Source organism: Centropristis striata, chromosome 8 (assembly GCF_030273125.1).
Source record: "Centropristis striata isolate RG_2023a ecotype Rhode Island chromosome 8, C.striata_1.0, whole genome shotgun sequence".
Classification (NCBI taxonomy): domain Eukaryota; kingdom Metazoa; phylum Chordata; class Actinopteri; order Perciformes; family Serranidae; genus Centropristis; species Centropristis striata.
The window spans coordinates 14,197,894-14,212,966 of NC_081524.1; the positions used below are offsets into that span (position 1 = coordinate 14,197,894).

General features: G+C 37.5%; 1 protein-coding gene across 1 annotated transcript; it reads left to right on the forward strand.

Annotated features, from left to right (window-relative positions):
• The first annotated feature begins 7,779 nt into the window (after positions 1 to 7,779).
• ino80c (INO80 complex subunit C) lies at positions 7,780 to 14,746 on the forward strand. Its single transcript, XM_059338592.1, has 5 exons — positions 7,780 to 8,088; positions 10,758 to 10,874; positions 10,966 to 11,077; positions 12,982 to 13,049; positions 13,153 to 14,746. The coding sequence occupies exons 1-5, from the start codon at positions 7,906 to 7,908 to the stop codon at positions 13,282 to 13,284; spliced, it is 612 nt and encodes a 203-aa protein (XP_059194575.1). The 5' UTR covers positions 7,780 to 7,905; the 3' UTR covers positions 13,285 to 14,746.
• Positions 14,747 to 15,073: the final 327 nt, after the last annotated feature.

Here is a 15,073-nt window from a genome sequence, read left to right on the forward strand (position 1 = left end):
GCGATACAAAACAGTTTCCCTTGTTTGACACAACAGCTCTGCGTGGCACCCAGGTGTGTCTTGACTGTAAGCTTGAATACACCTAAAATATACCTTTTTAACGCACAGTGTAGTCAAGCCTCTCAAAACCAGTGGTGGTAAAAGTATTGAGTAATCTCTTACTTAAGTAATAGTATTAATACCACACTGTGAAATGACTCCACCACAAGTAAAAGTCCTGCATTCAAAGCTTACTTAAATAAAAGTACAAAAGTACCAACATCATAATGTACTGAAAGTAACGACAGCTGAATGGCCCCACTCAGATTGTTTTATATATTCTATATATATATTATTAAAGTATTTGTCAACTTGAAAATCAACTTCAGCGTGAAAATGCTTTTTCTATGGCTGTTTGTAGCAACAGGATGGCTGTGAGAGCTTCACAGACAGCTGAGAGCGATACAAAACAGTTTCCCTTGTGTGACACAACAGCTGTGCGTGGCACCCAGGTGTGTCTTGACTGTAAGCTTGAATACACCTGGTGCAAAATCTTTTGACTTTGATGTCGCTGGTTCCATCGTGCTGCTACAGCCTTCTGTCTGCCTGATACAGTAAGTGATGTGTTCATAAGGAGAGGGGTGTGTGGTTCCAGTGCCCCTCAGTTACAGCTCATAGTTTAACTTCACCCATAAAACATTTATATCTGTTTGCAATTGAGCCTGAGCAGAGTCTCTAGATATACTTTATTCATGTCGCTGGCAGCAGCTGTGTGCCAGTGCTGAAAAATGAATGAGACATTTGGAGAGACCTTCCTCTGAATCAGCATTTCCCCTGCGAGTGTGGTCCTCTATTCACTCTGAGACACGACAAGGACAGCAAAGAAGAAGTAAAGCTTCTGTGTGTGTGTCACAAATACACATCCACACATTACACCAGCATCCCTCAGTTCATCAAGGTCTCTGCAACAGCACAGAGGGCACTGTGTTGAATTTAGATGTGGTAGATCTTTTTTGTGTGTGGAGATGTCTGGATGCTGACAGGTCCTTCCCCGGTGGGCCGGCGCAGACTGATGGATATGCTAGAGGCACTTTCCCCTCAAAGCTGTTTGTGTGAAACACTGTGAGTGATCGACAAGAGAATAACCATGTACCTCTCAAGGCAGAGCATCCTGCTCTAATCAACCTGCAGATTACTGGAGGCCACCTCAGCCTGCAGAGTAATCCTGACAGGTAAGCTTGTTTAATTTTACCTGAAGGACTACACAGATCCCTGGAAGGTAAAGTTTTTCTCACTTCTTCTCTTTAACAGGCCAAGTCAAAGGAAGTGTCTCTGGTTGCTTTTATAACTATCATAAATAACTATTTGCTTACATATACTGTAGACCAGGGGTGTCAAACTCAAATACACAGTGGGCCAAAATGTAAAACTTGGACAAAGTCGCGGGCCAACATTGATATTTATTGAAAAAATGGACCTAAACAAGTTCAAACGAAATGGAACAAGCAAAGCTTGATATAACTTAATATTGCAAACATGCAAAGTTGAATATCAAATAAAACAAACAAACACATCAATGGCATTAATTTCTTAAATAAAATTGAAATCAAAATCGTATGTCCCTTTATTTTATATGCGGCCTTCTTTAAATTTAAATTTAACAGTTAACTTTTTCCACAGGCTAAAAATAAATGTGAGAATAAAATAACAATTATAAACCAAATGACTAATAATAATATCCTTCAATGAATGTGCAGCCATTCAAGTCTTGGACTAGCAAGAAAAAGTGCATAAAGACAACTTTAATTGTTGCTCAGTTTGCTACACACTGATCTACTGTGTTCAAGCCAAAACACCAGCAGGGATTTGTAGTATTATTTGTGCTGTATAATAATAATTTGGTATTGCTTTGCGGGCCAAATATAATTATACTGCGGGCCAAATTTGGCCCGTGGGCCAGAGTTTGACACCTCTGCTGCAGACCTTACAGTTTAACACAGAGCTTCCAAACCTGAGGGTTGTTGTGACCCCTGCAAGGTGAGGAATATGAGTGGTCACAAAATGAATAATGTCACAGTGAAAAAGAAAATTATGTTTTGCTACTCATTTCAGATTCCTTTTTATTTTTTATTTCTGTTCTCTTTGCTTTCTTTGTTGTGAAGTAGTTCAACCTCTTCAGGCTTGTAACACTTCCAGATTCAGATGAAACAATCTTGAGTTTATAAGGAGAAAATCAACTTTGGTTGTCAATATCCATACAGATACCATGACTTTGATACTGGTTCCTGAATTATGATTTTTTATAGTGTTATAAAAACATCTTTTAACAAAAACAAAAAACAACATTATTCATTACAGTAGAAATCTTTATTTTCTAAACTCCTTTATATCTTTTTAACACACACTGTAATCAAGCCTCTCAAAACCAGTGGTGGAAAAAGTATTGAGTAATCTCTTACTTAAGTAATAGTATTAATACCACACTGTGAAATTACTCCACCACAAGTAAAAGTCCTGCATTCAAAGCTTACTTAAATAAAAGTACAAAAGTACCAACATCATAATGTACTGAAAATATCGAAAGCTGAATGGCCCCACTCAGATTGTTTTATATATTCTATATATATATTATTAAAGTATTTGTATTGATGCATTTATGTAAGCAGTGTTTTTTTGTAAAGATCTAGCTCATTTTAATTCTAGTTAATACACTGTTAATATACTCAGAGTTTCAATTCTTTCCTTTTTTATAATCACTTCAAATTTATCATTTTTTTTAGGTTAAATCTTGAACCGAAAAAAGTAACTAAATCTTGCAGCTAAATGTAGTGGAGTAAAAAGTACAATATTTGCCTCAAAATGTCGTGAAGTACAAGTATTTATATATACTTATATATAAATATTTTTTTTTCTGCATGCTTCTATTACTTGTAAAATTATACAGCCAATCATCAGCATTATTAGATCTTGGTAGGCATGCTGCTTGCTTATTGGCTCATTGATGCTGATGAGATTCACTCTTTAGGTATTTAAATTTGGTATTGAATGGTAAGGGATTATTTAATAACATAAAATAAATAATAAATAATACTTAACACTGCACATGCAATTTGGTTGGTACCTAAAAGTATTGGAGTTGGGTACCCAGGTCTTCTCACAACTCATGGAAATGTGAGAAGGGAAAGCAGTTTGTGCTTGAGACAAAATGATTAGGAAACCCTTTTCACATCAGTTGTCAGTTGTCAGTATCACAAATGCACTGTGAACCTTTACAGGGACCATAGCAACTTGGTGGTTTTGGTCCATTGAGGAGCTAAAACAGTAACTTTCGTCATAGTGAGTGCCCATCCATTATGTGATGAATAAGAGTCTGTTTGCACAGATTGCCTCCCGCTTGCAGCCTGCAGGACCTCCCATGAAACACATGGGGGCAGCAGCACTCCACTGACAGCCAGCTGCTTGCTAGGCCCACAGTTAGTTAATGTTACATTACATTATTACATGTCATTTAGCAGACGCTTTTGTCCAAAGCGACTTACAATAAGTGATGTCAGTGTTAGTACTTGTATAAAAGAGTAAGACTTATCGCTTTTATTCATTTTTTAAAATTGTAATTGTGTTTGAAACTTGCGTTAGGTGTATTTTTATGTCTAACGTGTGTGTGTGTGTGTGTGTGTGTGTGTGTGTGTGTGTGTGTTCGTTCGAGATTCGAATAACGCAACAGCTAGTTCTATGGAACGTTCTATGAGAGAATTGAGAATCAAATCTTCATTACATGTTCAGATCTTCAGTGAACAGGACGCCATACTACAGAGGAAAACAGACTGAAAGCGACTTAAAAAAAGATTGACTTAGAGGTTTTCACTCGTCTTTTCACCCCACTGACACTGCTCACTCCGGTGCTTGTTGTAAACAAACAGAGGTCGCTAAGTGAACACCTCCTGCAGCAGCAGCACATACACACTGTACTGCTACAGAGCTAACTGTAGCTAACTGTCGCTAAAGAGGTCGGCTCTTGTTAACAAGAGGCTCTTGTTAACAAGCCGGCCAACAAATGTTAAATAAATGTTCCTGACTGTCATTAATGTCATGTCTGATTTCCATCAGAGGTTGATTTAACTATGGTATATGTTCCTTTTCAATTTTCATGTCCCACACCATTACTTCTAGTTTGTGAACTGAATGTTGCAATTCTTCCAAGGGACAGGAGTTAAGAGAGTCACCATCACATAAATAAATATCAATTAGAGCCATTGTGTTTGAGCGAACCTCTCATTCCCGGGGTCTGAAGAATTCAATATGTTCTTGTGGCTACCACCACAGGGAGCCTGTTGTCCAGGGCAGCTATTCTCAAACTTGGGGTCCCGACCCCAAGTGGGGGTCGCCCAATCTTTTTTTTGGTAATTTTGTGTCTTTTTTTTAGGTCATTTTGTGTCTTTTCTGGTCATTTTGTGTCTTTTTTTGGTCATTTTACGTCTTTTTTGGTAATTTTGTGTCTTTTTGTGGTCATTTTTTGTCATTTTGTAGTCAATTTGAGTCCCTTTTTGCCTAATTTTATGTAATTTTTTGGTCATTTTATGTCTTTTTTTTTTATTATCATTTTGTGTCATTTTGAGGTCAATTTGATTCTTTGTTGGGTAATTTTGTGACAAATCCCAAAGTATCAAGTTATTACTTTCCAAGGAGTCTCTGGCTTGAAGCTGACTGTTACACACTCAGGAGGTCAGAATGGACCTTTAAACTGATAGCAAAGGACTTAGATTAAAACTAACAATAAAATATAAAAAAATACAACTTTACTGTTAATGAGCTGTCCCCTCAACTATAAGCACATGACACAGAAATGCAGTGCCGCCCACCTTCCTACAAGTGCTGATTGCAGTTAGATTTTATTAAAAGGCAGCTTTTTAAATAAATCAGACAACAGCATAAGTGTCCCTTACGGAAGCCCTAAACGGCCATGCATTCATATATTTTTTTCCCTCCGTTTTCCAGAGATAACGAGATAATCATCTCGTTTTTTCGAGACAGTTGTTTTCCCGAGATAATGAGATAATTTTCTCGAGATCTGTAGTCCAGACGCGTAGCCAGTAATGGGCCTACTCACTGCTGACTCACTGGCCCACCCAGCCCAGTTTGATAAAAACATATTTCTCACAACGGCTGGCAGCTCAATCTTAAACAGTACAAGTTAACACTGGCGTGAGACAACAGAGAGTCTAAAGGCCGGTGTTGTGTCCTTACTGGTTTCCACAGTAACTGGTTGCCGTAGGCTAGGATCTGCGCATTTTCTGTAACGCATGAGCTGTCCGTGGTACTGAAACCACTTGCTGTTAATGTGAGAATTCTGTCTGATGCAGGCCTATGTTATGCTGTGCGTTGACACCTTATCTACCGTTAAATACTGTAAGAAAAAAAGCATGAAAATCATAAAAATCTAAGTGCAATCAGCACTTGTAGGAAGGTGGGTGGCACTGCGTTTCTGTGTCATGTGCTGTAGTTGAGCCGCAAATATAACGACCACCGTGTCCGACTGGTCCCTCCTCCACTCTACATCATCATCATCATCATCATCATAAACAACACAACACAGAGCTCCAGGGTGTGGAGAGGCTCATCCCACACGGCCGGTTACAAATACAATTATACATTTATTTCCTTTCTTACATACATGTTTATATTTTTTTGTAACAAAATATGTTTTTATCATACTTGGCTGGGTGGGCCAGTGAGTAAAATGGGCAGGCCCTTTGCTGGCTACGTGTCTGGACTACAGATCTCCAGAAAATTATCTCATTATCTCGAGAAAACAAATGAAATTAACTCGTCATCATAAGAAAAAAAAATATGAATGCATGGCTGTTTAGGGCTTCCGTAGGTCCCTGGCCCTCCACCTGATAAGGTAAGATATCTATCTACCCACCCTAGAAGAAGCAGCAAAAACTATGTAAGACAACCTGTTATTGTCTAGGGCAGGGATTCCCAAAGTGTGGTGCGTGGACCCCTGGGGGTGCGCGAGATGAAAAATGTAATGGCGGTCTGATAATTACACAATTACATTTTTTCCCCCCACACAATAAAGAAGTGTAAATAAACATTTCCTTTGTAAAATTTAAACTCAAAAGCTGTAATATAAATTAATAAATAAATGCAGGCTATTCAAAATGCACTTCATCTTAAAATGAAGCGTAGAAGAAGTTATCTTCTTCCATGTTTCCAGCCTGTGTTATGATGACAGGTTGTGTTTTAGCTCCACGCTCATTTAAACTTGCTGCAATTTTTGTTCAACGCGGCTCAAAATATTACAACATTTTCCCAACTTATGTGCTTTCTGCCTCTGATCCTGAGCCTGTCATCATCCTCTTTGCTCTTAAAAGTGAAAGCTTGCGCATAACTCTGTTGCATTATATTGAAACTGTGTTCAGGTTAATTCAAATGCGAGAGCTCATTGTTGAGATGGTGATTATTTAATTATATGTGTGTTCTCATTTGAGCATGATTAAACATGCCGCCTTTAATATGGCTATAAAAAAGCTTATTGCATTTTGTTTTTTTTGAAGGTGTGGGGGATTGGGGGTGCGTCAACACGGTTGGGACATAGAAGGGGGTGCACGGCTAAAAAAGTTTGGGAACCACTGACTTACATAGTTAGGTCACAGTAATAGAGGTAGACAATGCAGTGACGTAGACAGTGAAGGTACGCCATCTTTTATATCACAGTTATAGCCTAGAAAACAAACTTAGGAAGCAGCAACTATACTTGTGGTTTCTGTTAGAAAATATGTGTAAAGAATGTGATAAATCATACGTTTTGGAGATGTTTATTCATACTTTGTAAGATAATTGTTTCCAATAACTGTGTCTACTGTACTGTATATGAATTGGGCTGTGAGAGAAAATGTGAGAAACAGCTTTCTAGAAATGTAATCCAGTCTTTGCCATACGGCTTTTGTACATTTCCGTCTGTAACTGCAAAATATGTATATTATTGTACAAAGAAAGATCCAATCCAGAAACATTTTTTTAATACCAGCTTCAATTGTTTTGGTTATTTTAATGCACATGAGTAAAGCCTATGTTTAGCTGGGTTACAGCACTTAAGTAGTAATATAGCAAGACCATAATTTTCATTTTCATTTTCAGTTAATTGTATGTCTGTGTTGTAAATATACACCAGACTATATTCACAAAGAAAAAAAGTTTAAAGGCTTATCCACCACAAACTACAACCTTAAAAATTAACAATGAATTGTTGAATCAACACTTCTCTTTTTTTGTGGCACGTTTGTCTGATAATAACATAACATATTATAACATAATAGTATTAAGCCCTGAGTAGCTTATAATAATATAAATCTTATAAATAAATCAGTAACTGTGAGTAACAGTTAAAAAAGTGTTTGGCATTGCAACAGGAAAAGCATGCAGGAGTGTGAAAATAGGTTGAAATTGTACAGTAATAATAATGATAATAATAATAATAATATTATTAATAATAATAATAATAATAATAATAATAATAATATAATAATAGTTGAATGCACTTATTGTAAGTTGCTTTGGACAAAAGCGTCTGCTAAATGACATGTAATGTAATGTAATAATAATAATAACTTTAAGAGGGCACTCTCGTTTTTTATTATTTGAAGGATTTTAAAAAAATTTTTTTAGGAAAAACGTAATATTATTATTATTACTTAAAAATAATAACATAACAAAAAATAAATTATTGTCATTTAACCTTAAATAATTTCTAATATAATTAAATAATTATTTATTTTTTTACACCGGAAGTGAAACAATTGCATATCCGGGTGAAGCGATGTTTACAGTCCGGACGTCAGTCTGCTAAGTAGCTAAGTTACCGAGAGGGAGAGCTGCAGTCACACCATAGATTATATATTACAGACACTTTGCTGACCACAAATGGCCTCTCAGATCCCGATAACCGTCAGAGCTCCGCCGGCAGCTGCCAGCTCCGCCGCTCTCCGGGGGAAGAAACGTCCCGGTAGTCCGGCCGTGTCCGCCGCTCCGCAGCTCACCGGGAGCAGCAGCTGCAGCAAGAAGAAGAAAGGACAGCAGCCAGCCACACCAACTATACTCACACAGGTAGAGATGGTTGGATGGAGGCTTGTGAAGCTTTTGAGGCTTCTTTTTCTGATTGTATCGAAAAAAGATTCGAAGCTTCAAATCCTAAAAAAACAGACCGACTCTACCAGTGACATCTAGTGGTCAGCTGTAATTATAACAGCCATAAACTTCCAAATGATTCACACATCTCACACAAAAGCAATAATATCAGGCTTAAGCAGCTGTGTCTTCTTTCTGAGAATTATTCAACAATTTGAAATGTCAATTTACTAATAATAACATGTTTAAATGTGTTGTTAAAAATAATATGAAGAGAATCAATTTCAACAAGGTAGAAGTACTTTTGTTTGAATGATTCTGAAGAAATTGGCACTAGATAATGCCTAATTTGCATATTTAAACATACAATTTCACAAAACTTTTAATGCAAAACAAATTTATTATAATCAACTGGGGACGTTTTGTGGTGATTGGTATTTTTTTTTGTCACCTGTAGCGTCATGCAAAATATATGACATTTTACAATATGTACACTATCAGTCAAAAGTTTGGACACACCTCATTCAATGTTTTTTTTCAATTATTTTCAATATTGTAGATTAATACTGAAGACATTAAAACTATGAAAGAACACTGTAGTACTTCTGTAGTAACAAAATAAGTGTTTAACAAACCAGAATATGTTTTATATTTTAGATTCTTTTACTTTGATGACAGCCTTCTGGATATTATAATGTCACTATATCAGAGAATGTCCAATAAACTTGACCGAACGTGTTTTATTCTGTAAGGGGAGCCTTCTTAATATGTTTGAGACCATCAAAACAAAAGGTGCCTACTTTGAAGAATTTTAAAATATAAAACATATTCTGGTTCGTTTAACACTTTTTTGTTTACTACATAGTTCCATATGTGTTCCATTATTGTTATGAATGTTTTAAATTTTTATCTACAATGTAGAAGATTTAATAAAATAAAATAAAAACATTGAATGAGAAGGTGTCCCCAAACTTTTGACTGGTAGTGTTTAAAGGACATCTCCTCCTCAGCAGCACTTACACACACAAAACTTTCCGGTTTCATTCCTATTTATATTTTGGAGGTTTTTAAAGAGGGATTTGTTCATATATCAACCATACAGTGACTTTATTCGTAAAAAAAACCATAGCAAAAGCTGTTGACAGTGTTTTCTGATTTATGGATTGATAAAAAGGACATCCAAAGAACAATTTTTAACCTGGTACCCAATGATCAGTTATCTGTTCTGGAAATGCATGAAAAATTAGCAGACAGTTAAAAAGAGAATCCCTCATTTGCATATTTAAATGTTGGAAACTTGTAATACAAAAACTGTAACTGTCTTAACCCATTAAGGCCTAAAACGCCTGGAAAACCATGCCTGTAAAACCTCTGGGCAATTTTGAAAGAACCCCCTAAAACCTGAAGTTTTTCTGGAAATTCAACAGAAGATTTTTCAGCCTCTGTAGCAGATAGAAATGAAATTCAAAAAGTATTTGAGAGCTTATACCCGTGGCTTTCATGAGTTGAGTTTATTTGTCCAAACCTTCAATAAAGTTTTTTTAAAAAATCAACAAACTCAGAAAATGTTACATTTGACTGAATAAAAATCCTATGCATAATACTAATACATGCCCATTAGCAAGATGCAAACATGATATGACCACTGGAAGAACAAGACATAGTTCTCATTAGCCTACTATAATAAAAAAAAAAAAAAATCATAATAATGATAATAATAAATAATAATACATTTAATATATTGCACTTTTCAGGGTACTCAACGACGCATAAAGTAATATAAGACATAAACAGTCATGATTTCTTATATCATCATAATCACAATCAATTATTATTATTATTATTATTAATATATTATTAATAATATTATTATCTCCAGATGGCCACAAATCTGTCTGTTCTTCGGTGAAAATATGTCGTCTAAAAACATATTCCTCATCCATAAATGCCGGTCGATTGGTTCCGAGGGTTCAAAGTCCAGATCAGCAATTGAAATCATCGGTGCTGTTTTCATCAGATCTCTTCCGTCACTTACTGCTGAGCTCCTCCGCTATAGTCGTCTTCCTCCATGATTTAAAGTTCTGGGAAAGTCCCATGATGCATTGCGACACTCCCACATGTATTCTGATCATGATTCTGATGCATTTCATTGGTCAAGAGACCGAAAATAGGTGGAAAAAAATACAAATACTACAAAATGACATATCCGCTGTCCCGGCCTTAATGGTAGAGTGACGAAACAGCGCTCCCGGTTTCAATGGTAGAAATGCGATAATGCTTTCCCGGCGTAAATGGGTTAATGTAAGAAATCCTCAAGGGAAGTTTTGTGGTGATATCAGTCACAATTCTTACCCTACTCACCTGTCATGTCTCCCTTCAATCGAGTAAAAGCAGCCAAAAACATAAACAAATAAACACTACAGCACAGACACAGTACAAAACTGCAGCAAGTACAAAACTGCTGGGCAGTACAAGTATCTGAGCCATAACAGCTTCAAAGACAGTCATTAATTGTATCTTTAAGGTTCATGTTACACTGTGTTTACCCAACTGCAATCTGTGTTTACAGTCAAAACACATGTAAAACGTTAAGCCTAAAATCAGATGTGGTCACTGTTTATCTGATGTTGTGTGTCATGCTTCATCAGATAATGGCGGTGGAGTCTGTGGTGGAGGTGAAGACAGTGGGAACCATGGACTGCGGTCCAGCTGCCTCCTCAGAGTCCACAGCAAAGCCTCCACCGTTCAAAGAGCCTACATTTTTGGTGAGTGTTTGCCTCCATGTGGGTTTCAAGTTCATCTGGTTCTGTGGCTTTTCCTCACTTTCTCCCTCTTTCTTCTTTTTAACCTCTGCAGCATTCTGGGATCGGTGGAGCAGCAGCGGGTAAAAAGAACAGGACCTGGAAGAATCTCAAGCAGATTCTGGCTTTGGAGCGGACTTTACCCTGGAAGCTCAGTGATCCAAACTGTGAGTTTCTTATTTATTTCCTTATTTTATCTGGTCCACGTTGGTTTTTTAGTCTTTCAACATTCATTCATTATTGTTATAAGAATTTTTCAGAGTGACCCTTCAATAAAGACAGTTGGATTCAAAGTATCAAAGTTTAAGTTGAATTTAATTAAAGTCTTGTACAAGAGGAGGGTTTAAATCATGCAACACAGCGAGTAAGGTTACAGAGAAAAAGGCTCATATGATAGTCAAAACTGTTGGCTTATATGCCTCCTACTGTATAGTGGGAGGTTCCCAATGTCTAGTTGACCTGTCTGACACAGATGCTGTTATTGTCAGTTCCCCAAAGTCAAAGGTAACGGTCAGCAGAAATACGTCTGACCCGCATTGAATGAGATGGGTGTGTGTCCAAACTTTTGGCCTGTACTGTAGTTAACCTTATGTAGCCTGCCAGCTTTTAGCAGAAGCACTGGTCTGATGTAACCCAAAGCCAGTGCCTCTACATACAGCAGACAGGATCACATTTGCTTAATATGATAAAAACGTTGTAAAAACCCCAGATTAATACAAATTTTTATAACAATTATCCTTAACCGCGGGAACCAATCCCAGCTGACACTGGGCGAAAGGCGGGCTACACCCTGTACAGGTCACCAGACTATCGCAGGGCTGACACATAGAGACAGACAATCGCTCTCATTCACACCTACGGGCAATTTAGAGTCACCAATTAAACCTAAGTGCATGTTTTTGGACTGTGGGAGGAAGCCGGAGTACCCAGTGAGAGCCCACGCTGACACAGGGAGAACATGCAAACTCCACACAGAAGAGCCTCAGTGGAACCAGCGACCCTCTAGCTGTGAGGCAATAGTGCTAACCACTACACCACCGTGAAGCCCAATTTTACATTTAAATAATTCAAATAAAAGCTTTAAAGCAAAACCACACTTTACTTTTTCATGAAGTGACGTCCAGTTTGAAACTGAATCTCATGAATAGCAAGTTTCAAAACTCTAAAACATTAGATTTGTCTCAGTAAAATCCATTTTAAAGACATTTCTAGGTTAATGTGTTGAAATGTTTTGGGCAAAAAAAGGTCTTTTTCAGTATACTGTATGTCAAAGCCAAAATATAAGATTGCAGTGTCACATTCATGTCACTTTAAGGCCCCGTTCACACGAGGACGCTTGCGGGTAAAAACGACAAAATATTTTATCGGAAGTGCCTTTCGTTTAGACGGTGACGGCGTTTTTGGGGGCTTAAAGACGCAAAAATCTGAAACCAGCCTCCAAAGTGGAAAAGTTAAATCCGCTCCTCTGTAGCGTGTCGTCTACACTGACAAGACACAAAACTCTGATCTGATCTGCTCACGTCACGTATGTGTTTACGTCACATACATGCTCCAGGACAGGAAATAAACAAACGTGGGATTATTTCCATGGTGGGACCTTCAAGCTGCTCTGGCAGCTCTAATAAACTTACAGGAGTCTTTCCACCAAATGTACAGGATATGTACAGATAGTATTAGTGAACAGAGAAGGATCTGGAATTACCTCCATCACATTCTGGATGCAGCAATTGGTCGGAGGCAAGCCAGACGGCTGTGAACGAGACCTGGGAGATCTAGTGATGGTGGAGAACTTTGTGGAAGGAGTAGCTGATGAAAATGTGTGGCGTGAAAACTTCTGCATGCCCAAAGATGCTTTTATGGCTTTAAGTGATGCCGCCTGGCTGCATACAATCCAATTTCACACACTTTTGCGTCACCGTATGCAACAGATTTCCTCCTGAAAATGTTCGTCTAAACGAGGAATAAAAAGTGAAGACGCGACGCCACTTTTGCGTCTTTTTTTCAGACCGTCATCATGTAAACGGGGCCTAAGGCAGTAGTTTTTTCAGTCGTAACCTTTCTGTGTTCACAGACTACAGCATTGACGCGCCTCCCTCCTTGAAGCCAACAAAAAAATACTCTGACATCTCTGGACTCCCTGTGAGTTTCACTTTGCTGCATTCTTCATAGAACAATAAACAAAATAACTTTTAAGTCTTGTATAAAGCACAAACACTGAGTACTTTCTCTTGTCTTTCCTCAGGCGAACTACACAGATCCTCAGACGAAGCTGCGCTTCACTTCCTCTGAGGAGTTCTCCTACATCCGCCTCCTCCCCACCGATGTTGTTACAGGCTACTTGGCACTCCGAAAGGCAACTTGCATCGTACCCTGAGAGCTGAGCAAGACCTTTAAAACCTGATACAGGTTCAAACCAGAACTGCACTCATGTCAGTGCTGGAAGCTGTTGTGTCAGTCAGGAGACTCTGAGAGTTCACAGGCTGCACTGAAAGGCCAACAGCTGGAACTCACAGGCTGGCCACGCTAAACATCTAAACATCTGCACTGCTGTTTTAAAAAAGGCGCCTGAGTCGTAATTGTTACTGTGTGACAAAAGAAATGCCACCAATGTACGTTTGGTACTAAAAAAATCTTTCAGTGATTGCTCACGTGAGACTATTGCTGGATATTATAATGTCACTATATCAGAGAATGTCCAATAAACTTGACCGAACGTGTTTTATTCTGTAAGGGGAGCCTTCTTAATATGTTTGAGACCATCAAAACAAAAGGTGCCTACTTTGAAGAATTTTAAAATATAAAACATATTCTGGTTTGTTTAACATTTTTTTGTTTACTACATAATTCCATATGTGTTCCATTATTGTTATGAATGTTTTAAATTTTTTTCTACAATGTAGAAGATTTAATAAAAAAAAAAAAAAAGCATTGAATGAGAAGGTGTCCCCAAACTTTTGACTGGTAGTGTATGTTTACTTACACACACAAAACTTTCCAGTTTCATTCCTATTTATATTTTGGAGGTTTTTAAAGAGGGATGTGTTCATATATCAACCATACAATTACTTTATTCGTTAAAAAAAAACATGGCAAAAGCTGTTGACAGTGTTTTCTGATATATGGATTGATAAAAAGGACATCCAAAGAACAATTTTTAACCTGGTACCCAATGATCAGTTATCTGTTCTGGAAATGCATGAAAAATTAGCAGACAGTTAAAAAGAGAATCCGTCATTTGCATATTTAAATGTTGGAAACTTGTAATACAAAAACTGTAACTGTCTTAATGTAAGAAATCCTCAAGGGAAGTTTTGTGGTGATATCAGTCACAATTCTTACCCTACTCACATGAAAGATGTTTACTAGTTCATTCCAAAGTCAGCAATATGAAGTTATTTTGCTTATTTATTCATATACATTTCCCAGTGTCCTTTATGATACTTTCCCATTAAGTGTTGCTATAAACCCTGGGGCAAGTTTGAGAGCCTGATGTGGATTTGCTCCTGCTAAATCCCTGGGGAAATTATACAGAAGTATTGAATACAAGCATTATACGCCCCCTTGTGGTGAAACATGTGTTTTCAGTTGTGTAAATTCAGTCAGGTTGCAAAAAATGTGCAAAAAATGAGGCAGAGCTGCTAATTAGTTTTTTCATAAAGAGCTCATTACAGGTAACTTGATTTTGTATGTGAAAGTTTGATTTCAGCGTCTCTTATTTATCTGTTTTTCTCATATACGGCTTTGTATAAAAATACATTTTCTCAATTAAAAAAGACATTTGTTTCAACCTCAGTTGTGCCTGTATGACAGCCTTTAATCTCACTTGTTGGACATTGATTTAAAACATGCACACCTGCTGCTGAGCTAAGCTGTTTCTTAGATCTTGGATTCTATGTAATGACCTGCAAATGTAACTCAGCCAAGTCTGCCTCCTAATAAGCTCGGAGTCGCCAAGCAGGCCTAATTTCACATGCACCATATGTAAATGTAGGATTGGTTCCACATGTTCTAATTTCACAGCTGCATTTGATGTATGATTCCTTCTCCGGCTGGTAGAGTGAGGATGTCTCATTAATCACACATGGCAGGCATCCAGGATCATTTCCATGGTATATTTTACGCTATTTTTCACAAACTTGATGAATGAGGATCAGAGTATTTCT